Raw genomic sequence first — 26,518 nt, 5'->3', positions numbered from 1 at the left:
GCTTAGAGGACAATATGAAAACACCTGAAACGTGCACCAAGTCCCTTCCTTTCATCATGCTTTCTTAAAACAACCAGATTAATGATATTTTAGAGCAGCATTTGGTCTGATGAGTGGTTTAAATGCCAGAGGTGATGATATAATCCCCTAGTTCAGTATTTGGTGCCTTATCCACCCCTTTTAACTGGTTATAGCAACATTCTCATTTTAAATGCTGTCACACAGCAAGGTAAGAGGTTGTTATGTAGGGGGTTTCATAGTCCAAATGCTAAATCTATAAGAAGTTTTCTGGCTTTCTTCAATCTTTCCCTATGAAATAAAATATCCAAACTCCTACTGTCACCTCCTCTGTTTTGGTGCTCAGAGAAACCAACAGCTTGGCATTAATGTGCTTTTCAACTTTTCAACTTTTCAACTTTTTGTATGGATGTCAATCAAATTTCGTTGATTCAGTGCTCGGGTTATTTCAGTGCTCAGGTTATTGTAGCTTTCCTTTCCCTGGTCCTTTTGGGACACACACATCTTTAAATTATTCATTGGTTAAAGTGCTTAGCTGCCCTGCATTTAGTCAGAACTAAAGATTCTCCCCCTCCTGAAATTCTGGGTTTATGTTCAGGTGTTGATCCCTGTGCATAAAACTTTGCTGTCCATGCAGGGATTTCCATCACTTCATAAATGGTTTTCTCAGTAATGCATCATCTAAATGATGCCATCATAATAATTCCATCCAATTTGTTCTGTTTGCAGACTTCTAAGAGTGTTTTCCATTCAGTTTGAAATCCTAATTCTCTTCCTTTCTTTTCTTAGAAGCTACTTCACTTTTCAGGATGTTCTGACTTTAATGTGTATTCAGCAGAGGAGAGGTTGTGTGGGTGCTGCTGGTAGGAAGCTCAAGGGTGTGAAGTGTGTGCTCCATGCTCTCAGTGTTATTTGTATCAATAGCAAAAGGTTCCAAAGATGAGTAAACAGGAATGTTCATCCTGGAAATTGTAGATGTGGTGCAAGCCTCTAAAAAAAGAAGGATGCTGCTTTTGCTTACTAGAGGAAGAATGGAAAGTCCATTTAGTAGCTCTGAAAATATTCAGTTTAACACTTAATTCAAAATTTAATTCAGCTAAGCACTTCATTAAAAAAGAAAAAATGTGTTTTCTGATCATCAGAACCCATGAGACAAAAGCAGTGGCAATGTGGACGGCAGAGATTTCAACCCCCTGCCTCTGATCAGACTTAGGATGGTTTCTGTTTCCACTTTTTTCTTCCCATTTGAAAAGCCTGTTGCATCATCCTGGGCACAAGTGAGATCAGATCCTGGTACACTCTAATAAATCTAGGGTCCAGCCTCAAAGGATCTGGTTAGGGTGATTTTAACTTAACACAACTCTGTGAAAAAATTTGGAGAGGTGTAAGCTATTTCCAGCAAATTTACTCTGCACAGAGTTATTCAGTCCATGGTATATATCAGCTTTTTTTTCCCCCTGTATAAAATCTATAAAACTGCCTGAATTAGAATTTAATTTCAAATAGGGTTTGAGATATTATTTGAAATAATTTCAAATTTCAACCCTATAAATGGTCTTATTACCCAAAAAAAAAAAAAAAAAGAGTATATGCTAAGGCTGCCTTTTGCTTCCTCTTTTACTTGCTAATCACTTCTTTTACTTTGCTAATCAAATATTAAACCAAAAGTAACCACAAAGTTTGATTCTGCCAAATATTTTTTTTTTTTTTTTTTTTTTTTTTTTTTTTTGCTATTTTTATTCAGCAACTCTACACAACCACCTTCCTTATGTGTGCTCTCTTACCTTTCTGGTGGACCTCAGCAGAACACAACAATATTGATTCAACACTCAAAAATGTGTCTTGCAGCAAGCTGAGTTTTCTGTTGCTTTGTCAAAGACTTCCTTAACCCCCACCCCCAGCAGTGATAGCAGCTAGCTTGTCACTTAGGGAGAAAACTTGTGAAGCAAAATCATGTTTGTGCTCTTTCAGCCTTAAAAGTGGAAAAAAAAAAAAAAACAAATAAAGAAAAAGAAGAAACTGGTAAAAAGCCACAGTCCCAAACACCACAAAACACAAAAATAGGGAGGAAAAATAAAAGACCATTTTCCTCCACTGCTCAGTACATGGCATCCCTGTAGCTGGAGATCCTAAATGCTACCAAAAATGAAGCTGGCTGGAAAGAAAGGAAATGGGAAGCATTAGGATGCAGGATGCTGCATCCCACTCTGTGCTGTGAGACAGGAATTGCCAGCAGGCTGCTCAGTGGAAAAGTACAGCCTGCTTCAGCCAGGGAGCCAGGGCTCCCCTGCCCCTGAGGCTCTCACCTGGCACTTTCCTAATGTGCAGGATTTGCTCTGCAGCTCTCATTTCCCTCTGGTTTTATTTATTTTATCTATTTTTTATTTTATTTATTTATTTGTGCAGGGCAAGGAAAAGGGGCACGTTTGTCTCCTGCAGAAAACTCACAAATGATTTTCACTTCAAGCTTTCCTGTGGGCTTAACCAGATGTGCTCAACCTGTTGCAGAAGAATACTTCCTAAAATTTTTAAAGAGCAAAAAGATGATCCAATTCCTATTTCATCCACAGTGTTGACAATATAAAAATGAAAAATGAAAAAGGTTGGGTTTAGGGTGTGCTGAATACATTTTTGTACTGGTTTCCTTCATGGAGATCCACAAAAGGGTTTTTGAAGCAGATGTGTTGCTGAGGGATGCAGGAAGAATTTAGGTTCCTGCCAGCTTCATAAATCTGTCATTCATGTGGATACTGGAAAGAGCTGAAATTTGTCAGATAATTAAAAATCTAACAAAACCCCCCAGAGTTTATTCTTGTATAAACCCAGTCTGTGCCCATCCCTACAGCAGGGCAGAAGTTATGGGTGGTGCCTTTGATCTGTCCTGCTCCCCTGAATTACAGCAGCTCGGGAAGAACTCTGGATTTTGGATGCTGGGCAACATTAAACAAGTTGTTCAACTTTGTATCCATACTCCTTACAAGCATTTGTCAAATTTGTGTGCATTTGACATTATAATATAATATATGTATATATATATATATATATATATATATATATATATATATATATATATATAATTTATAATTATATGATATAATAATAATAATAATAATAATAATAATATAACAATATTATTATACTATATAAAAATGCCTGCAGAGGAGTGGAGGAAGAAAGAGAAGAGAACAGGTTTCCTTTTGTATGAATTTTCACATTTCTGTCTCATAACAGGATAAAATACAGTAAAATGCCCATAATATTATTTACCTGCCCTAACAAAGGAGCAGAAGATAGGTGGCTTTTGGCAAAGTGCTCTGAATTGGAAAATGATGTCAGGCCCAAGTTTATTGATATTTAACACATCCAAAGTCACAGAGGCAGAGTGACTCTCACACTGAAGTGTTCCTTAACAGAATTTCAACACTGATATTGTTATAATTTAAATACAGCTATCATTTAAATACACACATTTATTTATTATATTAATATAATGATGGATATTATGTTCTTCCATGTCCATATTAGACATATTTTCCATCTAAAGATCAGCTACACAAACACACATCTCTCTGTTAGTTTTAGAGTGTATTTCTTACCGTGTTTGAAATATAGAATTCCTATAGGGAATTTGTAGAAACCCTTATAATGCAGTAAATCCTTCAGCTACTTGAAGTCAGTTAATAGGCTTTTAAAGACTAATTACAGCTCTGTGCTCGACAAATATCTCAGGATACTGCATTCACTGAAAGAAGCTGATACCGTCATTCATTATTTTATGACTTTGCATTAGACAAACTGAAATCAGACTTCTATCTCTAATGAAAAAAAGAGACATTTGCATTTCTTTCCGGGAAAAGCAGGATTAATGACATCAAATACTTAGCAACTCTTCTACTCAGAGTCTTTAATTCAATGTAAGATAATTTACACAGCAAGAAACAACTTCTAAAGGCTCTGGAACAGAAGTGGCAAGAACATTTTACACATTAACGAATCCTTCTTAACTTTCCTCTTAAAGGGAAAATAAACACGCTAACTTTTAGATATCTTACTTTTGAAACTTGGTGATAACTACTAAAAAAATCATTGCCTTTGAGCTGTTCTGCTTTTTTTAATGTACTGAGAGTGCTTTGAGCCAGAATAAAACCTCACAAATAAATACCACATTTTTATAAGTGTTTACAGGAAGAACAAACTCCTTATGACTACAGTAGAACAGTGTCTGTGCACTATTAAGCATGCATGGGCTTTATTACTGGTTACCGAACTAAAATAGAAAGGACAAATAAGACTGTAAAAATGTCTGACATTTAAAATAAATGTGGTCTTTAGATGCTCTGAACCAGTGTATTTTGGCATAAAACTGAAAAGGAAAAAAACCAACAAACCCTTGACTTGACTCTATTAACCCAAGTCCCGTAGCTGAAGAAAATTTGCGTAGACATCAGAACAGAATTTAGAACAGAATTACCAAAATAATATCTTTAATAACTCTGCATTTGTTGTTGCTCACAAGAAAAACGTTATGAAAGCTTTCAAACTTCTCCAGTCAGGGCTGATTTTATTGCCATTTGCACAGGAATGTGGGAGCTGCTGTCAGCATGGAGAGCACAGGGTCACTCAGCAGATTCCTTCCCCAGGGAATGACAGAGGTGTTCCAAAAAAGTCTTGGCTGAACCCTCCAGGGCTGGCAGTGACCACTCATCTCTCACTTACATGAGCATTAAAACTCCATTAATTAGTTCTTTTCTGCACTCACAGTAGCACTTCCAATAATTTTTGGCATTGTTACCTTTTTTTTTGGTGGGGGGGGCTAAAAAGAAACCCAGCAATCAAGGTATTATAAAAATTTTAACCCTAATTTTTGCAGGTGTTTTGACAGATATTTTTATTGTTATTATTATTATCCCACTAATGTATAGGCACACTGCTGCAGCTCTGTATTTGCACATCTCTATTAGAGTATTAATATATTACTATAAAGCATACATATTATATATGTATATATTTAATATATATATTATATATAAAATAGATTTTTATATATATCTTTATATATTATATATATTTTATATTTTATTTATATATTTATTATATCATATATAAAATATATAAAAATATATTTAAATATATATTTATATACATATATTTTAAAATATATTTAAAATATATTTAAATATATATATAATGTATATATATACTTTCAAGTGCAGAGAGCTCCTTGATTTTTGCTGGAGCTTTCTGGGTTCAATTCCCTCTGGCAGCGAGCCCAGCTCAGTTTTTCACACTCTTCCTCCGGATTTGCAGGAGAGCTGCTCCCTCTGCTGAGTTTTCCGTGGATCGCCACCGGCACCTGATGTCCTTCCTCACCATGCTGGGCCCCAGCCCCGACTGGAACGTGGGGCTCTCTGCTGAAGATCTCTGCACCAAGGACTGCGGCTGGGTCCAGAAAGTGGTGCAGGATTTGATCCCCTGGGATGCTGGCACTGACAGCGGTGTCACCTATGAGGTATGGACACTGCCTGTGGTTTATTCCCATATATCACGGAGCAGTGGAGTAGCAATGCAGTCTGATCCATGCACTACCCGTGGTTTATTCCGATATATCATGGAGTAGTGGAATAGGAATGCAATTTGATCCATGTGCTACCTGTAGTTTATTCTGATATATCACAGAGCAGTGGGGTAGCAATGCAGTCTGATCCATGTACTACCCGTAGTTTATTCTGATATATCATGGAGCAGTGGAGTAGGAATGCAATTTGATCCATGCACTACCCGTGTTTTTTTCTGATACATCACATCAGAGCAGTGGAGTAGCAATACAGTCTGATCCATGCACTACTCATAGTTTATTCTAATGTATCATGGAGCAGTAAGTAAGAAGGCAGTTTGATCCAGGTACTACTTGTAGTTTATTCTGATATACCACATCAGAGCAGTGGAAGAAAGCAGTTTGACCCATGCTGGTGCCACCCATGTCTTTGTATTTTTTACTCTGTTAAAAATTTTCCTTAAAATGAAATAGAATTCCTTTAACTATACTTCACTGTCGGTTGTTTTTGCCTGAGCATCAGCATCAGCACTGGTGTGACAATATTCAGAATGACAGGACAATGGGTAAGGTTGGGAGGAAGGACAACAAGTCCAATCTCTGTATTTAAGCAGGGTCATCCTAGAGGAGATTCCAGGATTCTGTGAAGTTCTTGAACATCTCCAGGAAGGGAGGCTCTGCTCCCACTCTGGGTGGTCCATTCCAGTGCTTGCTCACAGCACAGTAAAGAATTTCTCATTTATGTTCACCTGTTAAATTCACTTATTGAATAAACAGAGAGGTTTGGTCACAGCCAAGCCTTTAGGTACCCACCAAAGCAGTGCCATCAGCAGCTGCATCAGCTCCAGTCTGGGGCTGTTTCAATCCAACCGTTCTGTTTGGCACAGGAAACTTCAACTATTTCTTGCAGCAAAGCAAAACAAAACCAACAACAAAAAACAAAATGAACCAAAAAAACCCACAAAAAGCCAAAACAATTCCCCACAGCAGTAAGTATGAATGTACCAAGTTCATTTTACACTGGAATTTTGCAGTTTAGTATTTCAGAGAAGTTTTAATTTCTGCAGATTAATTGCTAATTAAGAAAATATTCGTTTCTTTTCTAACATATTTTTTTTCTTTTTTGATTGCAGTCTCCTAACAAACCTACAGTACCTCAGGAGAAGATCAGACCTCTTACAAGCTTAGACCACCCTCAAAGCCCATTTTATGATCCAGAAGGAGGATCTATCAAGCTGGTGGCCAGAGTTGTCATTGAGAGAATTGCACGAAAGGTAGAGTACATATGAGTAAAATTCTCAAGCAAACAAAAATCCACTTTGTAAGCCAAAAAAACCAATCAATTCTTTCACCCCTTGCCTCCAAATCTACACTCCTTAACCAACCCACAGCAAAGATAACAGCAGAAAAAAATTAAACTGTTTTAAGGTATTATTTCTCCTACTTCTGGCAATTATTGCATCTGCTTAATCGGGGATTTTCTTTATGTATGCCTAGGAAATTGTAGATAAAGAGGTGCTGCTGACACCGTGCTGCCTCACGGTGTACTGGTTTAACTCCTCATGGATGAGTTTCCTTTCTTCAGTGTTCACAATCATTTTTTGGCAGGGGGAGCAGTGCAATATCGTTCCTGACAACATAGATGATATTGTGGCAGATCTAGCACCGGAGGAAAAAGAAGAAGGTATGTTTGAAATTAGTTTGTTCTTTACTAATAATTTATATTTTGTTCCATTCCCTGCTGCCATTTGTAGATAAGGTACAAAACTGACTTAGGAGCAAAAATTCCACTCAGTGTCAAACAGTGATTTAGTTTTTCATCTCTTCTGGTCTCTTCTATTAGCCTTCCCTTGTACAGAAAATAAATTGCATGTATTGCATGTAGGAGATGACAATAACCATAAGGCAATAAAAGAGATTTTTGGGGTTTGAATTTATTTTTTTTCTCTAAAGAAAGTTGGCAATTGGCAATTCTCTTTTTCTTCTGGTTTAGAACGGAGAGAATAGAATGCAGAAGGAAATAATGGATTCTATTGGGATCTAAAGTAATCATCAGCCAAGAAAAGGGAAGAAAATGGAAGACCATTTTTAACATTTAATGCCTTTCCTCACTTTTCAGATGACACCCCTGAGACCTGCATATACTCAAACTGGTCGCCATGGTCAGCCTGCAGCTCCTCTACCTGTGAAAAGGGAAAGAGGATGAGGCAGAGAATGCTGAAAGCTCAGCTGGACCTCAGTGTGCCCTGCCCTGACACCCAGGACTTCCAGCCCTGCATGGGTCCGGGCTGCAGTGATGAAGGTAACCAAGAGAGGAAGGTAGAGGAGGAGAATACCTGGTAGAGTTTCTTTTCCTTTCCAGTTCCCAGGCATGTTGGTTGCTGTGATATGGCTTGAGCTGAAAATTGCTGGAGAACACGAGTGGAAGCTGCCAGTGGAGAATTCTGCATCTCAGCTGTGTCAGGGCATGAGGTGCACAGGATCTGCAGGAGAGGAGCGAGGGATGGGGTGGAGGAGAGGACAGCGTGGAGGGCAGCATAAAAGGGCTGCTGCACCCAAATGTCACAGCTCTGTCAGTCCCCACAGCTGGATGCTCTCTGTGTTTCAGATGGTTCCACCTGCATGATGTCTGACTGGATTACGTGGTCCCCCTGCAGCGTCTCCTGCGGGATGGGAACGAGATCCAGGGAGAGATACGTGAAGCAGTTCCCCGAGGATGGCTCCATGTGCAAAGTGCCTACTGAAGAGACTGAGAAGTGTATTGTAAATGAGGAATGCTGTAAGTATTTCATTCAGCTCCATAAAATCAGCAGCCAACAGCAGAACTGCCCAAATAATTTTTCATATGAGTCTTCCTGGGGTCCCACAGAGCTCCATCTTAGGCCCTGTGCTCTTCAATACCTTAATAAATGACTTGGATGCAAGACTGGAAGCGATACTAAACAAATTCCCAGATGATCCAAACCTGGGAGGAGCTGCTGACTCCCTCAAAAGCAGAGAGGCCTCAACAAATTAAAGAGATGGGCAATCACCAACTGTACGAATTTTAACAAGGACAAGTGCTGGGTTCTGCACCTGTACAGACAGATTGGGGAAGGAGAGGCTGGAGAGCAGTGCCAGGGAAAGGGACCTGGGGGTCCTTGGCAGGCTGGATGGGAGCTAGCAGTGCCAGGGAAAGGGACCTGGGGGTCCTTGGCAGGCTGGATGGGAGCCAGCAGTGCCCTGAGCCAGCAGGGACATCCCTGGCCTGGGGACATCAGGCACAGCAGGGCCAGCAGGGCAAGGGAGGGGATGGTCCTGCTCTGCTCTGGGCTGGGGCAGCCTCACCTCCAGTGCTGGGGAAGGTTTGGGTGCCACAGTATAAAAAAGGTATAAAGGTACCAGAGAACATGCAGAGGCCTCAAGAATGGGGAAGGTTTTGGAGGAGAAGCCGTGTGAGGAGCAGCTGAGGGCACTGGGTCTGTTCTGCCTGGAGAGGAGGAGACTGGGGTCAGAGAGCAGTGACAATTTCCTGCTGAGGGGAAAAGGAGGGGCAGGCACTGATCTCTGCTCTGTGGTGACAGTGACAGGAACCGAGGGATGGCCTGAAGATGAGTCAGGGAGGTTTGGCTGGGATATGATAAAAAATTTGGGCACTGGAACAGGGTCCCCAGGTCAGTGGTCACAACACCAAGCCTGGCAGAGTTCAAGAAGTGTTTGGACAACACTCTCAGGGACATGGTGTGACTCTTGGGGGTGACTCTGTGCAGAGCCAGGAGTTGGACTTGATGACCCCTGTGGGTCCCTTCCCACCAGCTGATGCTGTGACAGCCATGAACAATTTTCTGTGCTCTTTGAACAGCTCCAAGCAGCTGCCTCGTCACTGAATGGGGCGAGTGGGACGAGTGCAGCGCCAGCTGCGGCACGGGGATGAAGAGGAGGCACAGAATGATCAAGATGACTCCAGCTGATGGATCCATGTGCAAGGCAGAGACCACTGAGGCAGAGAAGTGCATGATGCCCGAGTGCCGTGAGTGTCGGGGAGCTCCTCTCTCTCCCCTGCTCTGAAATGAATAATTTCTGACACATTGCCCCAGCACACAAACACAGCCAAACAAGAAGCAAGGCTGCTTTTCCTTGTTCTCCTTAAAATGAGGAGAAAATTCTTAGAAAATTGATGAGAGCATCAATAAAAGAAATGTTCAGTGGTTCAGTTGCTGTATGACCCATGCAGTGATGTGTATGAGCAAACCTGAACAGCTCTAGGTCATGCAATATGAGCTTTATTTGACCATCAGGCTAGAATAAAACTACTAAAACAATGTCCTCCCCTTTTAAACCCATGAAAAGTTCAGAAACTGAGGTGTTTCTTTCGTGCCACAGCCTTTCTGTCATTATTAATTTCTTAGGAAATGTTAAATTTTCATCAGAGATAATTTTAAAAATATTTTTTGTAGATCAAATATGGAATTTCGCTTTTTAGACTAAATTAAGTTGACTTCCAGTTCTGTTCACTGCAAAAAATCCTTTTTGGCTTGGTTTTTATTTTTTATTTTTACAGGAGTTATGATTGAAACATAGCACCTCACACTATTTATTCCCCAGATGCACTGAGACATTACTTATATACAGAAAAAGATAGCAAAGATATTTAAATCAAGCAAGCCTTTCAATTTGATATAAAGTTTCCTCAGCTTCTTCAGCAGCACCATTTGGCTTGTGACAAGAAAGTGCAGCTGGCTGATAATAGATAAAACATAGCACATTCTCCACCTGTGTTATTTTCAAAATGTATGCCTTCCTAATTTATTTCTAGTAAGAAATAGTCAATAAGAAGAACTCATTATTAAACTTTTTATTTCCTACCAGATACCATCCCATGCCTGCTCTCTCCCTGGTCTGAGTGGAGTGACTGCAGTGTAACCTGCGGGAAGGGAATGAGAACCAGGCAGAGGATGCTGAAATCTGCTGCTGAGCTGGGAGACTGCAATGAGGAGCTGGAGCAGGCAGAGAAATGCATGCTGCCAGAATGCCGTAAGTCTGGAAAATTCCCTGGGAAGAGGAGGATATTTATGTGTCAAAATCTATGGATCAAACATCTATCACCACTTCTTGGATAGGCAGGGTATCAACTGTGCATTGATAAAATAAAATGGAAGAAGGAAGGAAGGAAGGAAGGGAGGAAGGGAGGAAGGGAGGAAGGGAGGAAGGGAGGAAGGGAGGAAGGGAGGAAGGGAGGAAGGGAGGAAGGGAGGAAGGGAGGAAGGGAGGAAGGGAGGAAGGGAGGAAGGGAGGAAGGGAGGAAGGGAGGAAGGAAGGAAGGAAGGAAGGAAGGAAGGAAGGAAGGAAGGAAGGAAGGAAGGAAGGAAGGAAGGAAGGAAGGAAGGAAGGAAGGAAGGAAGGAAGGAAGGAAGGAAGGAAGGAAGGAAGGAAGGAAGGAAGGAAGGAAGGAAGGAAGGAAGGAAGGAAGGAAGGAAGGAAGGAAGGAAGGAAGGAAGGAAGGAAGGAAGGAAGGAAGGAAGGAAGGAAGGAAGGAAGGAAGGAAGGAAGGAAGGAAGGAAGGAGAGTTTAAATCACCTGTGTGATTCTTTTAGCTCAGGAAGGGCAGCAAAGAGGCTTTCTCCACCTTTGATACACCTCTGAATGGTTCCATTTTGCAACCTGCTGCTGAAGGGTGCGGAGGCAGCTGCAGAGATTTTTTTTTTTACCTTACTCCATTAAAATCCCTCACTTCTTGGGTAGGACAAATTTCTAGTTGCTTTTCAGTCTTTGTGAAGTGTGATAGCCTAAGGCACTGCTGAATGAATGAGATATGATTGCTTTTGGCATCCTGTTGCCAGCTGGTTTATGAGGTTTTATCACAAATTACATTATTTTTCACAGAAAGTATTGGTTAAAAAGGCTTTTATACTGTAATTGCTCATTCAGCTTTTCTTTAATAATGTGAAATATCATTTTGATTATTATTCACTGGGGCTGTAAGTGTTAAGCAGTGCTGAAAGATGAAAACTTTCAAGTTATAATGGTATTAGTGAATATGGCTTATTGCATAACTCTGCCAGCAAAGCAAGGCTGAGATCTCAGAGGTAGCAAATTCTTTTTAAATATAACTCAATTTTCAACAGCTTTTCATTACAAAACAGACAGATGGGTGGGAAAATGGAAGAAGGCACAGGAGAATTATTTATATGTTCTTTGTAATTTTAGTGATCTGCCAGCACCACTCTTGAGGAAGCAATCGAAGAGCGTGTCAAATAACACTTCTAGAAATGAACTCAGAAAATTTTGACATGCAGCCTCCAAACAATTGCTGAGGAGATTGGAGGCTTTAGTGGAGCTCGTGTAGATGGGGTGTAAAAGTTCATCAGGCACATCTGTGCGTTCCTTGACCCTGTATTCAGGATTTTGTGTCATTTTTTGGGTGTTTCTTGTTCCCTGCAGCCATCGACTGCGAGCTGACGGAGTGGTCCCAGTGGTCCGAGTGCAACACCTCCTGTGGCAAGGGCCACATGATCAGGACGAGGATGATTAAAATTGAGCCCCAGTTTGGGGGAGCAGCTTGCCCTGAGACTGTCCAGCGTACAAAATGCAGGGTGAGGAAGTGCCTGAGGGGAGCTGGGATGGAGAAAAGGCGCTGGAAGGAGGCCCGGGAGAAAAGGAGGAGTGAACAAGCAAAGAAGAATTTAGATAGTGAACAATATCCAGGTGAGTGTGAAACCACTTTTAGGGTGTTCATGGCTTTTCTGCATTTGTGAGAGTGCCTTCAGGGCTTCAGTCAAGGGAAGGTTTGAGCCATGCAATAAAGCACAGCCACTTTTGGTGCTTGCCCATCACCAAAATCACCCTGCCTAAGCTTAGGGCACCATGGAGAAAGGCTCACATCTGTCCATGCTCCACCACTAAAGATATTTTAGCTACTCCACACAAAAGTGTGAAAAAGTTTCAAGTTTACAGCTGGCAAAGGTGTAACTGCAGTTTCTGCAGATCTGAGTGGAAATCCTCACAGCCCGTTAGCTTCAAACATTTCAAATACTTGTTCCTGGATTTGATGCTGAATTTCAAAACTGAACTAATTTCCACCTCAGGAGCGTCATTCAGACTCAGGCTGCTCCAAGAGATCTGCTCAAACTGCTTTTCCAATGGGGGACAGGATCATCAAGTACTGATTCCTCAAATCAACAAAACAAATCTTGTGGTACAATTAACATTACCTGGACAGGAATTACTGCTACGTGCTTGTCTGACATTTAACGATTTCATCATTTTACCTGTCTCTTGTAATTCAGATATTAAATTTCTTTTTACTTTTTCAAGTGTTTGACAAATTCAACTTGATTATACTTAGCAGGGGCTTCTACTGCTAAAAATGTACCGAATCACTTTTCTGTTTATTCAGTTTGTAGGCTGAAACCATGGACTGCTTGGACAGAATGTTCTACACTCTGTGGAGGTGGAATTCAGGAGCGCTACATGATGGTAAAGAAGAGGTCCAAAAGCACTCAGTTTACCAGCTGCAAAGACAAAAAGGAGCTAAGAGCGTGTAATGTCCATCCTTGTTAACAAAACACAAGGTTCCAAGTGATGCACTCGGAGCTAAATGGAAAGTCAACCTTGGTTTGTTTTTTTTTTTTTTAGAACAACAACAACAAAATATAAAGTGTATATTAGTTTTCATTTTTTTGCAGTGTGGTTTGCTTTTTAGTCTTGCTGGGGCAAGAAAAATATTTTATAAATATTTCCTCACGGAATCATGCTGAGAGTAAATCTTTGGTACTCCAGCTAGCCCTTAATGCATAAAAATAGTAAAGTCATGGTGAGTTACTTAACTAAAATACAGACACATCTGTGGACATGGAATAGCCATGTAGAAATACCACTTGTAAAGATATGGGATGCATGCATATTAACAAAACTAAGTGACAGAAAGTTTCATCTGTGGGAGGAATTCTCTTTAGATTTGATTTTGAAAATCCAAAGCAGTGCCTCTGTGATTACACAACTATGCCAAGGAGTAATTTCAGTAATGCTGGTTCAATAACATTAAAGGTGCATGTTTATCTTTTTACACTATTGGCTTGAGCTGATAGTTATTATTGGAATAATAATAATAATAATAATCCTAAACACTTTTCTTCACATGGATGCTGTGGTCCATGCAAGAAGGTCCTTTTTTCTTCAAAACTTAAAAAGGAAATAATTTTTGCAGCTCAATAGTGATGTCTGACACCATCACAGTCAAGAAAAGCAAACCTGCCAATGTCATAATATGTGTACAGTCCATGCTGGGTCCATCCATTGCCTTCCAAAATGGACACAGAACTGGTACAAATTGCTGCAGACCATCTCAACAGCTCTGCCACAGGATGTCTTCCACATGAGAGACACTAAAAAATTAGATCCAGCTTCTCAAGGATCTTATTCACAGGTGGAGAGGGAGACAGGTTTATAATAAAACAAAAATGGTAGAGCAAAGGTAAGCCAGGCTCTCATGCATCCCTTAAAAGTGAAATGAGACTCTGAAAGGAAGCAATGACAGCCTTTTAAAAAATTAACAAATATAGATTGGCAAAGAATATGTTTACAGCAGTGTCATTTCTGTCTTCTTTTACTCAGAGTACAGGACAATCTAAAAATTGCTTAATTTGTGAGAATTACCCATTTGTGGCTATCCTAGCCAGGTTAAATATCCTCCCTGACTACTTCAGTGATTAAAAAACTACCTGAGAATAGAAAATACCTTCTCACTCTTCTAATTGCTATTTTACCCCAGCTCCTGCAGAATTTAGCTCTCATCCCTACACAGTCAAGTGTAATCAGGGAGACCCTTGGGCCCCACTTGCTATTGGAATACAAAATTCTCTTGTAATTTTATTTTCCTGTAATAATTTAGCATTTAGAGGGGAAGGTGATGGATTAGCTTTTGGTCCAGGCAAGGCAGCATACCCCTGTGTCTCTACAGGAGTAAGAACAAAGCACTGAAAATAAAGATTGTTGATGCTGACTCTTAAGCTTGAGAGAAATGAATGGAGAGAATGTTTGTGTTTGTTTTTTTTTTTTTTTTAATGGCCTCTAAAGCAGCCTGAAGTAATTTATTCACTTCCTTAACACTTGGTCACTACCCTGAGGCAGCTGAGTTTGAAATATTGCTGTGCACCACAACCCTCTGAGCTGTTCATCTTCACCACCACCCTGGGGATCCTCCGTACCTGAACAGGCTCGTTGGGCTGCTGGCACTAATTCCATCAGCATTTCTCCACTGAACACTGCAAGGGCTGCTCAGGACTTCCACAGCCATCACATCCCACTCCCTCTCGAGGTATTTTGCTGCTTTCTGTGGGTTTGGGATGAAGGAAAGGCCGGGGAAATAATGGAACCAACGGCAGTGCAAGCCTTTTCCTGCTGCTGCTGAATGAAATGGGTGCACACCCATAGCCAACCAAACCAGGAGGGAAAAAAAAAAAGAGTACAACAAAGTTTAATGCTAAAACCAAACATTTTACTTTTTGCACAGCTTGGCTCACTCAATAATGTTCATTCAGATAGTTTGCCTCCTTGTGCCTGCTCCAAAATCGTGCAGTTTATGTCTCTGCAGCACTGCCATTACAGCATAGCAGCAAGTCCCTCACTAACGCATTTAGGACCTCACATTTCACTTTTATGACCAAAAATAAAGAAAACCCAACAAAAGAAAACCCCAGCTGAATGATGTAGGAATGGAGGAGTGACCAGCTGAGCATATTTTGGGTGGAGAAACTGCAGAGGAAGGCCACAAAGAGCAATGCCAGGGGCTCAGCCAGGACAGAGCCACATCTCTGGCTGAGCTGACAGAGGTGTCCCAGCTGAGGCCACTCACTCAGAAAAGCAATCTTGGGCCATAAAATGTGTGACAGAGAGCTTTTAAAGGCCCTGAAGGGTCTGTGAGCCTGGGGAAGAGGGAGCAGAAGTTTCTCCTGAAGGGAAAAACTTGCTGAGTTGAGGAACTGGATTTATCTCGTCAACCCTTAGCACTTGTTCAAGCTTATCTTGCAAAACTGCTCCTGTCTCAGCAAATAATCAATGAAACCTAGTGTTGCATTTTCATTTTCACATCTGTTCCCATCCATCAAGCTGTTTTGTCTACTAAATACTCCCTTTGCCAAAGGCCACGTAGTCCAAATACACTTTTAGAGAACATACAACACCTTTCTGAACATGCCCACAAAATCCCATTTAAACAATCTGGCATTCCTTTCTCTGTGCTTCTCACTAATTTGCTTCTCCACATCCTCTTTTTTTTTGTTTTTTCTTTCTCTCTTAGAAGGCTCTTCAGTGTGATTTCCAGTCATTTCTCTTAGGCTCATTAAAGTTCTGAATGTTGCAAATCGCTTTTTTTCCCCCCACCTTGTTATAGATGAAATGAGAGGCTCAGAAAATTTGTGACCACTCCTGCTTAGCGTTCAGCTCTTCTTCACATTTGTGTTGCTGTTGAAGCCTTTTAAAGATCACTCATCTTTCTTCTAACTTGATACAAGAGAAACATTTAGGCTTGTTACATTTTGTAAAAAAAAAAAAAAAAAGAAAAAAATAAACACGAACAAAAAACAAACGTAGAAAAAAAAATAAGAGGTTGATTTTCTATTCAGAAAAATAAATAAAAGGAAAAGGAAAAGCTCTGATATACAATATGTAGAAGTCTTGCATTGTTACTGTAAAGTTTCTAGTAGTGAAATAGGCACTGGTTGTCAGTCAGTAAAAGTTCTGATGTCCTGGGTAATCCTGCTGAACTCAAAGCACAGATGTCACACCAGTTTTGTAGACCTCAACTACCAGATCTTAGCATTGTGTGTAATTTTTTTTCTAATATACAAACGATAGAATCTTTACACATAATTAAAAAAAGAAACGTTAGGGGCTTAACAAATGTACAGTAGGACTCTGTTTGTGCGACACATGAGTTAAACAAATTTATGTTTGATTGCATTTTTTAGATTTCCTTTGTTGTTTTTGTTTGCTGTGGAATTATGAAAAAGCTACCATGAACATTTCTTACCAAAGTCTTGTGTAGATGTTTTGTAGCTGTCTGCCTAACACATTATTATTATTATTATATTATATTATTATTATTATTATTATTATTATTTTGGAATAAAGACATCTTTACTATGAATTTTACACCTGTATGAGATTCTGTTCAAATAATATGATTATCTACACCAAAAAAAAAAAAAAGTATTAATATGAATTATGTTCTTTACATTTTACTCCTGTTCAAGGTAACAGGATATCGAGAACCAGTCATTCTTTCCACTTGGAAGTTGTTTGCATCAAGGTCCTTGTCAAATAGTTTGTTGTTTGAAATCACAGGGTAATTAGGAACATCACAGAATGTATTTGTTTATTACTTTCATGTGTATTTTGTCACCATTGTCGGTTTTTTAATAAAAGATAAAATATTTAAAAGAGCACATTTTAAAGCCTGGTGGTGCATGAAAGGAAAAATAATACATCTTAATATAAATATAAATAATAAAATAAATAAATAATAATATAAATAATAATAATAAATATATAAATATAATAAATATAATAAATATAATAAAATAAATAATGTAAATATAAATGTAAATATAAATATGAATATAAATATAAATATAAATAAATATATACAGATATAGAAATATATATATAAATATGAATATAAATATAAATAAATATATACAAATATAGACATGTATAGATATAGATATGAATATAAATGAAAATATTATAAATATAAATATATACAAATACAAATATATACAAATACAAATATGATAAATATAAATAAAAAAGAAAAATAAAATCTTTCAAGAAGATTTTTCAACTAATCTTTTGTGCTACTGGAGAACAGTTTTGGGGCACTGCTGGTCTGAGCGTGCCACTGCTAATTCTTGTAAACCTTTTTTTTTGTGTATCTTCTTTAAGTAAGTACGATAAAATTCTATTTTACCATTCATAACCTTTCATGCACTTTGAAATCATGGCATAGACCACTTTCAAATTTTCCTATTTCTAACCTAACTCTGTGTTTTCTAGACACTGCTTTGGTTCCCTCACTGCCCAAGTGGTTTTAAGGATGCTGTGAGTAAAAAACTCCATTTTTTTTTTTCCCCCAGAAATAGTGGAGGTGAGGGTGGCCACACAGCAAAGCTGCTGCTCTAGAAATCCAATTGCCTGGAATTTCAGCCAGCTAAAAATGACCAATGTGTTCCCAAAAAAAACCTCTCCATCCCAAAACTGAAGTGCAACCAGGTTGAGGAGAAGCTGGAGGTAGCAACTGAAATACTCCAAAACCCCTAAACTTTTGATTTAAGGCACTTTAGTGCTCTTTTCTCCCCGTGCAAACCCATTTCATATTTTTATTGCAACACTTTCTCACGTGGTGCTGTGCAAAACAGAGCAATTGTGGCTTCCAAAAGCCACAAGAGTTTGTGCCATGACTGATGGGCACAGGAACTGCTCAGCAGGCAAGGACAGCTCTCACTCCTGCTCCAGGGCTCTTAATTCACCTAAAATGTGAATGCTGGGAGCTCTGCATCCTCATCTTCCTCACTGGAATTTAAATTTAAATTTTATTTTATTTTTAATTTAATTTTATTTTTATTTTATTTTAATTTTAATTTTAATGTAATTTTAATTTAAATTTAATTTCAATTTTAATGTAATTTTAATTTTAATTTCATTATAATTATATTATTAATTAATTGTAACTCTTATAACTCACGGTTTGCTTCCTTTTCATGGCAGGGTATTTTGAGATAGGTCTTTTTAATGATATGTTTTATATACATTTCCAAAATCTCCTCAAGTAACCTCCCCAGATCCAACTAATGAGGCTGGGGTTAGGATTTACACCTTTTGATAAGCCAGGGGAGTTGGGCCAACAGCTGATGAAAACATAAATAACAGATCCCACACTTTACTCTTAAACCTGCAGGTATCACATTTTATTTTATCCATGTAAGTCAGAAGTTAAAAGGGGAAAAAAAAAGATTTTTACTTACAGTATCCTTAAAACCACTTGGGCAGAGAGGGAACCAAAACAGCATCTAAAAAACACAGAGTTAGATTATAAATGGAAAAATTTGATTTGAAAGTGCATGAAAGGTTATGAATGGTAAAATAGAATTTTATAGTGCTTATCTAAAAAAAATACACAGAAAGAAAGATGCACAAGAATAGAAAAAGTGCTCCCAGAGCAAACAAGCAGCTGCACTATTTAAAAAAATCAAAATATTTGCACTCTTACTCGAATGTCTTCACTGAAGGAAAAGAAACTTTTGTCAATCTACTTGCAAACATAGAGTTCCATACTTTTTTGTTACGTTTCAGCTTCCAGTTTACAGGCTCAGAAAAGAGGATAAATATCTGTAAATGGATCATTCCTGGAGGACACAGCAGCGAATTGAGAGGAAGCAACACATTCATGCACAAAAAGGCTTGAAACGGCTTTATTGCAGAAATAAAACCACATCCCACTAGATGGCACTGGAAACCAACACAGACAGCTGTGTGCAGGGTAAAAAAATAACCAAACAACAGAAAAACCCACAAAACCTGACGAAATATAAACCCCAAGTGAGCAACCTGTGTGTGCAGAGCATCACCTGATTTCTTCTCGGGCAAAGTTTCCTGTGTTGAGGCAGCAAAGCACCTCTGATAGTTGTGGTGACATTATTTTATTCCCTGATATTGTATAGAGATAAGGATTTTTGAGGTGGAAAGCGTTTAGAACTGCTGAGAAAGCTGAAGGAGTCACTACAAGCTGTGCAGAGAAATGCAGCCCCGTTCTCCTGCTTGATTTGATTTCAATGGGCAGCTCCATCACAAAGTTCTCCTACACAAAATCTCTTCTGTGCTCAGGTCAAGCAGAGCTTACAGGTCTGGAAAGTTTGGGGTTATTTTCTCCTTGAAAAGCTTGCAGGAAATGTTGTGTTTGTGGAGAGCTGTCCTGATGGGACATTGGTGGTTGGGTTCTTTATCACAGGACTGAGATTGATGAGGGAGAGGAAGTTTCCTCTTGTTCAGACTCATTATTTATTCTTCTGTTATCTGCATTACATGGATAAAAGGTACAAGGAGCTGTGTGCACTGAGATAGAAAGGTGCAAAATGGCCAACAAAGATCTTCTTCAAGGTATTTTGTATGTCTATTTACCCAATTAACAGATGCCAAGTAAATTATTTTCCTTAGTGACCCAATGACCCAACACCTGTGTGCTGCACTGCAGCATTCTCTATCCAATCACTCATTGCTACCCAAAAACCCCCAGGAGAAGAAGATGAAGAAGAAAGAATAAGGAAGAAGAGACAACACCTTAAATCCTCCATCTTGTCTTTTTGTTTTTAAAAAGAGCTTAAACCTTTAACTGTTTCACCCAGTGACTCAAGAAACTCTCTAACTTACACACTCACACTCTTACTATTTTTTTTATATGACTTTAACAGTTGTTTCCATGGTGTAATATGAAATTCAGTGTTTTCTTGTGTGTCAGAGCCAGTATCAGAGATAAGGACACATGTCCTGTGCCTCTGACCACCCAAGAGGAGTTACTGTGCCATGTGCAATGATCGTTAAACAGCAAAACACCGCCTGCTTTTATTGTAAATAATGCAAATATAAGAAAATCTGCAATGCTTTTTCCATCCAGGCCATGTCCAAGTGATGCAGGGGGATCAGCTCCCTGCCCTCCTGGATGGATTCCATCCAAAACATCCCAGCTGGAACCAAACCACGAGGGAGCAGAGGCTGGGCTGTGTCCAGCAGGGATTTCAGGCTTTGGACAGGCACTCAGTCACTGCTCCCCGAAAGTTTTTATAGCTCTGAATCAGGAATGGGAAAATAAACCTTAAAAAATTCAACTTTTTGGAGGTTAAACAAAACTTGAAAAAAATTTCATATGTGAGTACCAATCTAGAAATGGAAAAGTTTAAATGTATTATTTAATTTCACATGAGCTAATGATTTCAAAACAGGTTTTTCTCTCTATTCACACTAAAGTACATTTTAAAATTAGAACGGTCTTACAAGTCAAGGAACAACAGCCTTGTCTATTTTTACGTAATTTGGAAAAGGTTTCTGCATGAGTCACCTAACAAAGCAGAACATTTCAAGCTCTTTATTAAAAAAGATAAATTATTAAATATTATTTATTCTATTTTTGTCAGTTGGGGAAAAAAATATATCACAATTTCAATTTTCAATAGGTGCAACAGGTTATTATATATTATTCCAAGTACCTGTTGACAACTAATTCTAATTTGTAAAAGACATTGCTCTGCTAATTGAAATACAAATTTTCACTGGTAATTACAACACAGAATTCTCAAAGAATACTCCTAACATTTTTATTTTAAGAACTACCAAAATAATGCTGATTTCCTTATTTTGGTGTTTAAAATATAAAAATATAACTGCCAGCCAATTCAATATTCTTTTAAAATAATAGATTTCTCAGCAAGATTTCTTTATTCAGTTTATATTTAGACCATTAGTTGAATATTTATTTACTGGTTTACAGAGAGCATCCTGCCTACTGCATTTCCAGAAGGGCAAAGTTGTTGAAGCAGTAATTTGTGAGCAGAGCTGTATTTCCATAAATTCCTTTTTGGCCGTGGGGATAACAGGACACCTTGGAAATGGGTTTGAATCACTGAATTTGTATTGCTAGAAAATACATTTTTTTTTTTTGTATTGTGCTGCATTTATTCTAAAGTACTATTAAAAAATAATAATTAATTAAATAAATTATTGGGTATGGAGCTTGGTGTTTCTATTTTCTACAATTTTAAGTGCATTTGTAATAAATAGTTTTCCTTCCTGAAGAAGTTTGCTCTCAGACGGATTTTGGCATTTCAGGGGGTGGAACACCTTCTCTAAGTGGGGACAACTCAGCTGTACCTGTCAAAGTGCACCATTTGTGTGCCTAATTCATTCCAGGAAAGAAATTAATTCAGATTAACACCTTGAATTCCTTCAAGGAGCAGCTTGGAGCTGTGTCCAGAAGAGAGATGTGCACACAACGCAACCCGAGTGTCCAGCCCAGGCTGGAGCCGCGCTGAGCTGCAGGCGGCAGCACCAGAGCAGCTTTTCCACCCGAAATAAAGGATGCTGAGCTCTTCCCCAGCCTCCCACGCTCCAGCAGAGGCTCAGGCAGTGCTGGGGGATGAGCAGCAGCAGGAAGAGCTCCCCATGGAACAGCAGAGCCCTTTTGGCACCGATGGTTTTGGGCAAACCCAAGGATGCAGGGCACGGCGAGAGGATGGGGCTGGAGGCAGGGCAGCCCTTCAGACCCCTGCTGATCCCAACTCTGACTTGGAACCGACTCCTTACACATCCTAAAGAGCCACATCCCCCGAGAGCAAGGTTTGTCTTCTCTTAAACACAGCACTCTGCAGCAAAGCCACTTTGGAGTGGATCCCAAAAGGAACCTGAGCTGTTAAAACCATCAATATTGTCACACTTTAAGCTTTAGGCAGGAGACCCACAGAGCATCCCTGCACCGACAGCTTCAGACACCTGAAACCTCTTGCTGAGTATTCTGGAAGAGCCAGGCCTTGGAACTGAATCCCATAAATAACAGCAGGAAATGGATTGCTCAGCCCTCTCTTTTCAAAGTGCTCCTCTCGGTTTATTGTCTTCCCTGAGCTGCTCCTGATGGCATGGGGGGATTATGATGGAGCAAGTGGGAGCTGGGGGACAGAACTACAGAAAAACCAGAGCAAAGCACACTGTCAGCAGAGCAAACTCTGCTTGTGACACAACAAAACCCAGTCCCTCTTCCCTCCCCTCAAATCCAGCAAGACCAGAGCGCTACAAAAGCAAGAACTAGGTTGCTATGACTACTATAAATTAACATCCACACTTTCTCCTTAACACTTTCCCCCTTCAAAATCTACTTTCTGATCATGTGAGCATTAATCTAAGATTTTATGTCACAGTACCAATTTCAAACATAGGTAGGATTGTTCAGGTATTTCAATAATTAATTTATGAGAACACAGAAACATTGAATTGTTTACATTGGAAAAGGTCTCTCAGATCAACAGGCATTGCTTTGCTCACAATTAATTTTTATACCCCACCATGCATTGTAGCAGGATTTAGCAGAGAGAATTCATTTGTAAAGAATTCATTTGTAAAGAATTCATTTGTAAAGAATTCATTTGTAAAGAATTCATTTGTAAAGAATTCATTTGTAATTGTCAATGATTTCTTCTCCTAATTTTTCTTTTGCCTGCCTGGGAGTGGGTTGGATCAGGAATTGTTCTCTGGTATGTAGATTATGTAATAAATCTTTACACTTTTCTTTGCACCTTTGTATTTTTTCAGTGTAATAATAACAATAATAATGATAATAATGATAATGATAATAATAATAATATCTGAAAACCTCTCCAAAAAAGGATCTTTCCCTGTAGAAAAAGAGGGCTGACAAAGAGAATTGGCCATACTTTCTTCCCAAAACAGGGTTAAGGTTACACATGTTTGGAATCCTGTTAGCAAATTGCATTACATTATCTCTGTTTGGTACAGTGAAATTGCGAATTAACCCCTTTTAAAAGCAGGTTAGCTCCCATCACCTGAAAGATCAGCAGTGTGTGATCAATCTTAATATTGTTATCAAGAAATCTGCAGAAAAGGGCTTGGCAGACAGTGCACTCTGCCTCCCTGCCCAGGCTCCTGCTCGGTGATTAATGGTTGTGCTCTTCTCTATCTGATAAGTTACACCTGTCCAACACTTCTTCTGGAACTCATGGAAGCACTAAAAATCACCAAGAGCCAAGGGAAAAAAGGGGGAAAAGTTCTATTAAAAATCACCAAAAACCAAGGGAAAAAAAAAGGGAAAATGTTCTACTAAAAATCACCGAAAGCCAAGGGAAAAAGGGGGAAAAAGTTCTATAAAACTTTTCACCAAAACCAAAGAAGAAAAGGGGGAAAAAGTTCTATAAGGAATCACCAAAAGCCAAGGGGGAAAAGGGGAAAAAGTTCTATAAAAAAAATGACCAAAAGCCAAGGGAAAAAAGGGGAAAATGTTCTACTAAAAATCACCAAAAGCCAAGGGAAAAAGGGGGAAAAAGTTCTATAAGAAATCACTAAAAGCCAAGGGAAAAAAGGGGAAAAATGTTCTACTAAAAATCACCAAAAGCCAAGGGAAAAAAGGGGGAAAAAGTTCTATAAGAAATCACCAAAAGCCAAGGGAAAAAAGGGGAAAAATGTTCTAGTAAAAGTCACCAAAAGCCAAGGGAAAAAAGGGGGAAAATGTTCTACTAAAAATCACCAAAAGCCAAGGGGAAAAGGGGGAAAATGTTCTACTAAAAATCACCAAAAGCCAAGGGAAAAAAGAGGGAAAAGTCCTATAAGAAATCGCCAAAAGCCAAGTGAGAAAAGGGGAAAAAGTTCTACTAAAAATCACCAAAAGCCAAGGGGAAAAGGGGGGAAAAAGTTCTATACAAAAATCACCAAAAGCCAAGGGAAAAAAAGGGGAAAAAGTTCTATAAGAAATCACTAAAAGCCAAGGGAAAAAAAGGGGAAAAATGTTCTACTAAAAATCACCAAAAGCCAAGGGGAAAAGGGGGGGAAAAGTTCTATACAAAAATCACGAAAAGCCAAGGGGAAAAAGGGGAAAAATGTTCTACTAAAAATCACCAAAAGCCAAGGGAAAAAAGGGGAAAAATGTTCCAGTAAAAATCACCAAAAGCCAAGGGGAAAAGGGGGAAAAAGTTCTATAAGAAATCACCAAAAGCCAAGGGAAAAAATGTGAGAAATGTTCTACTAAAAATCACCAAAAGCCAAGGGAAAAAAGGGGAAAATGTTCTCAGTACTCACAGGAAAAGCTGCTGGAAGTTGACATTTCAGCCTCACTCCCTGACACTCATACCCTTTCAATGCTCCCAGTTAATTAATTTCCAGATTTGCCCAATACTTTTTACATGTGCAACTCTGAATTTATGTTTGCCATTAAAGGTGATTTTAGCTATTACATTCTTATCCAGTTTGCCAAAAGAACAAAATCGGTTGTCTAAAGATCAGACTGAGTTAGGCTGCAGTCATCCAAGTGCCGGCTGCTAAATCTGTGTAACGTCTGGACAGTGGACATTTGTGTGATTCTATTTATTTAAAACGTGACTTTTTTTGCCCCATAATATTTTCTGGAGAGGTTTCTGGCTGAATCATTGTTGATTTTCTGCCATATGTGAGCCATCTCTTCAGCTGCTCAACATCTCTCTCTCTGCCCTTTAATGGGGCTTGTGCATGGCAGTGGCTTCATTCTGGATTAAATGCAGCTGTGAATATTATTAATGAGCAACATAATTATGAAATAGTTCCCTCAGCTCGTTGTTTTGTGTTGTGAAATGCTGGGTGGGTAAAAAGCCTTGATGGCCTTGACACCCCCTTGTTTTTGTCTGACTGTCAGCCCACCCCACCTGGTGCAGCAATTTCGGGGGGTAAATTGGGTTCTGGGCTCCAATTAGGGTTCAAGCTCCAAAAAAATAAAACATTATTTAATATAATTATATATTTATATATTTATAATTTATAATATATTATTTATACAATTATATATTTACTAATATATATTAAATTATATTATTATGTTTATACATAACGAATTATTATATACTATATAAAATTTTGTAATTTAATATACATATATATTTATATATAATATTATATTATATATATTATTAATTAAATATATTATATATATTATATTAAATATATATTATATCTATATATAGATATATATAGATAATATGTATATATAATATATTATATATGTGTATATGTATGTATAAATATACATTTATATATATGAATATATATATACATATATAAATATAGTTATAAATATAACTTAATATAACTTAAAATATACTGTAAAATATAAAATAAAATAACCTAACATATATAATATATATCATATATAAGATATAACATAACATATATATAAAAATAACATTTTATAACATAACATATCTATAATATAACATAAACCATAAAAGATATATAAAGCTTCCATATAAAATATCATTTCCATATAAACAAAACCCCCAGAGCTCTTTGCTCCATTTACTCCAGCAAACAATGCCAATGAACAATGCAAGGACGGGAACAGGGAGGAGTTTTACCCCATAATTAAATTCTGAGGCATTATATTGTTATGCACAGCTGCAATTTGTTTTATTTTCCTGACAGAGATTATTTCCTGATGGTTTTTACCCAACAGCTCATGGCTGCTGGTGCCACGTGCTGGCATTTCACAGCTCTAACCACACAGAGGAAAGAAGATCCTACATTCCCTGCCCTCCAAAAAACCCTTTTAGAATAAAGAACGTGATGGTTCAGCACTGGAAAAATATTTCCTCCAAAATCTTACCAAGAAAATAATGGCTGGGTGCTTTCAAGGTAATTTTGTTGTTTTCTCAGGCCACACTTGGGTTAATGTTCATAACTGTTCAGTGTTTTTCCTCCATGAGTCTGTGCAAGCCAAACTGCTCAGTGACTTCAGCAAGATTTCAGTGTCTAAGAGGAAATAAATTTCCTGGGTGTTCTTTCCTCTTTCAGAAACTCTTCAGGATCCTCTCTCACTGTTTTTGGTTTTAATATTTAAAGAAATGTTAATCAACCTCTCTGGGAGCCCTATAAAACTGAGTGTATGTCTGGCTGCGAGAAAAAGCAGAAATTGTATAAAAACATAACATTCACATGGCTGATACTTGAGTTTTCAACAATTTCATGATTCCTTATCTCTCCAAGTTGCACATTTCCTGCGGCCAAGAGATGACTAAAATGATTTAACTGAATTTCACAACTTTGCAGATAATAACTGAGAACAGCAGGCAAAATTACAGCTCAAAAAAATCCCCTCAAAAAAACCCCAGATATTTTTCCTCCCCTCCTCCACAGGACTTTATCTCAGCAGCTGACACAAAATAAACAAACCTT

At 38.5% G+C, this 26,518-nt stretch overlaps 1 protein-coding gene across 1 annotated transcript in view; it reads left to right on the top strand.

Moving 5' to 3' along the window:
* The window catches only part of SPON1 (spondin 1), a 181,533-nt gene extending 164,842 nt beyond the window's left edge, over positions 1-16,691 (top strand). Inside the window, exons 8-16 of the mRNA XM_058829221.1 lie at positions 5,326-5,527; positions 6,706-6,846; positions 7,181-7,256; positions 7,692-7,874; positions 8,181-8,351; positions 9,414-9,581; positions 10,421-10,585; positions 11,993-12,256; positions 12,948-16,691. Of these exons, the coding sequence (XP_058685204.1) occupies positions 5,326-5,527; positions 6,706-6,846; positions 7,181-7,256; positions 7,692-7,874; positions 8,181-8,351; positions 9,414-9,581; positions 10,421-10,585; positions 11,993-12,256; positions 12,948-13,111 (1,534 nt within the window). The 3' untranslated portion in view covers positions 13,112-16,691. The remainder of the gene's footprint in view (positions 1-5,325; positions 5,528-6,705; positions 6,847-7,180; positions 7,257-7,691; positions 7,875-8,180; positions 8,352-9,413; positions 9,582-10,420; positions 10,586-11,992; positions 12,257-12,947) is intronic.
* The last annotated feature ends 9,827 nt before the right edge of the window (positions 16,692-26,518 follow it).

This window comes from Poecile atricapillus, chromosome 1 (assembly GCF_030490865.1).
Source record: "Poecile atricapillus isolate bPoeAtr1 chromosome 1, bPoeAtr1.hap1, whole genome shotgun sequence".
Classification (NCBI taxonomy): Eukaryota; Metazoa; Chordata; class Aves; order Passeriformes; family Paridae; genus Poecile; species Poecile atricapillus.
This window is presented reverse-complemented; position numbering and strand designations above follow the sequence as displayed.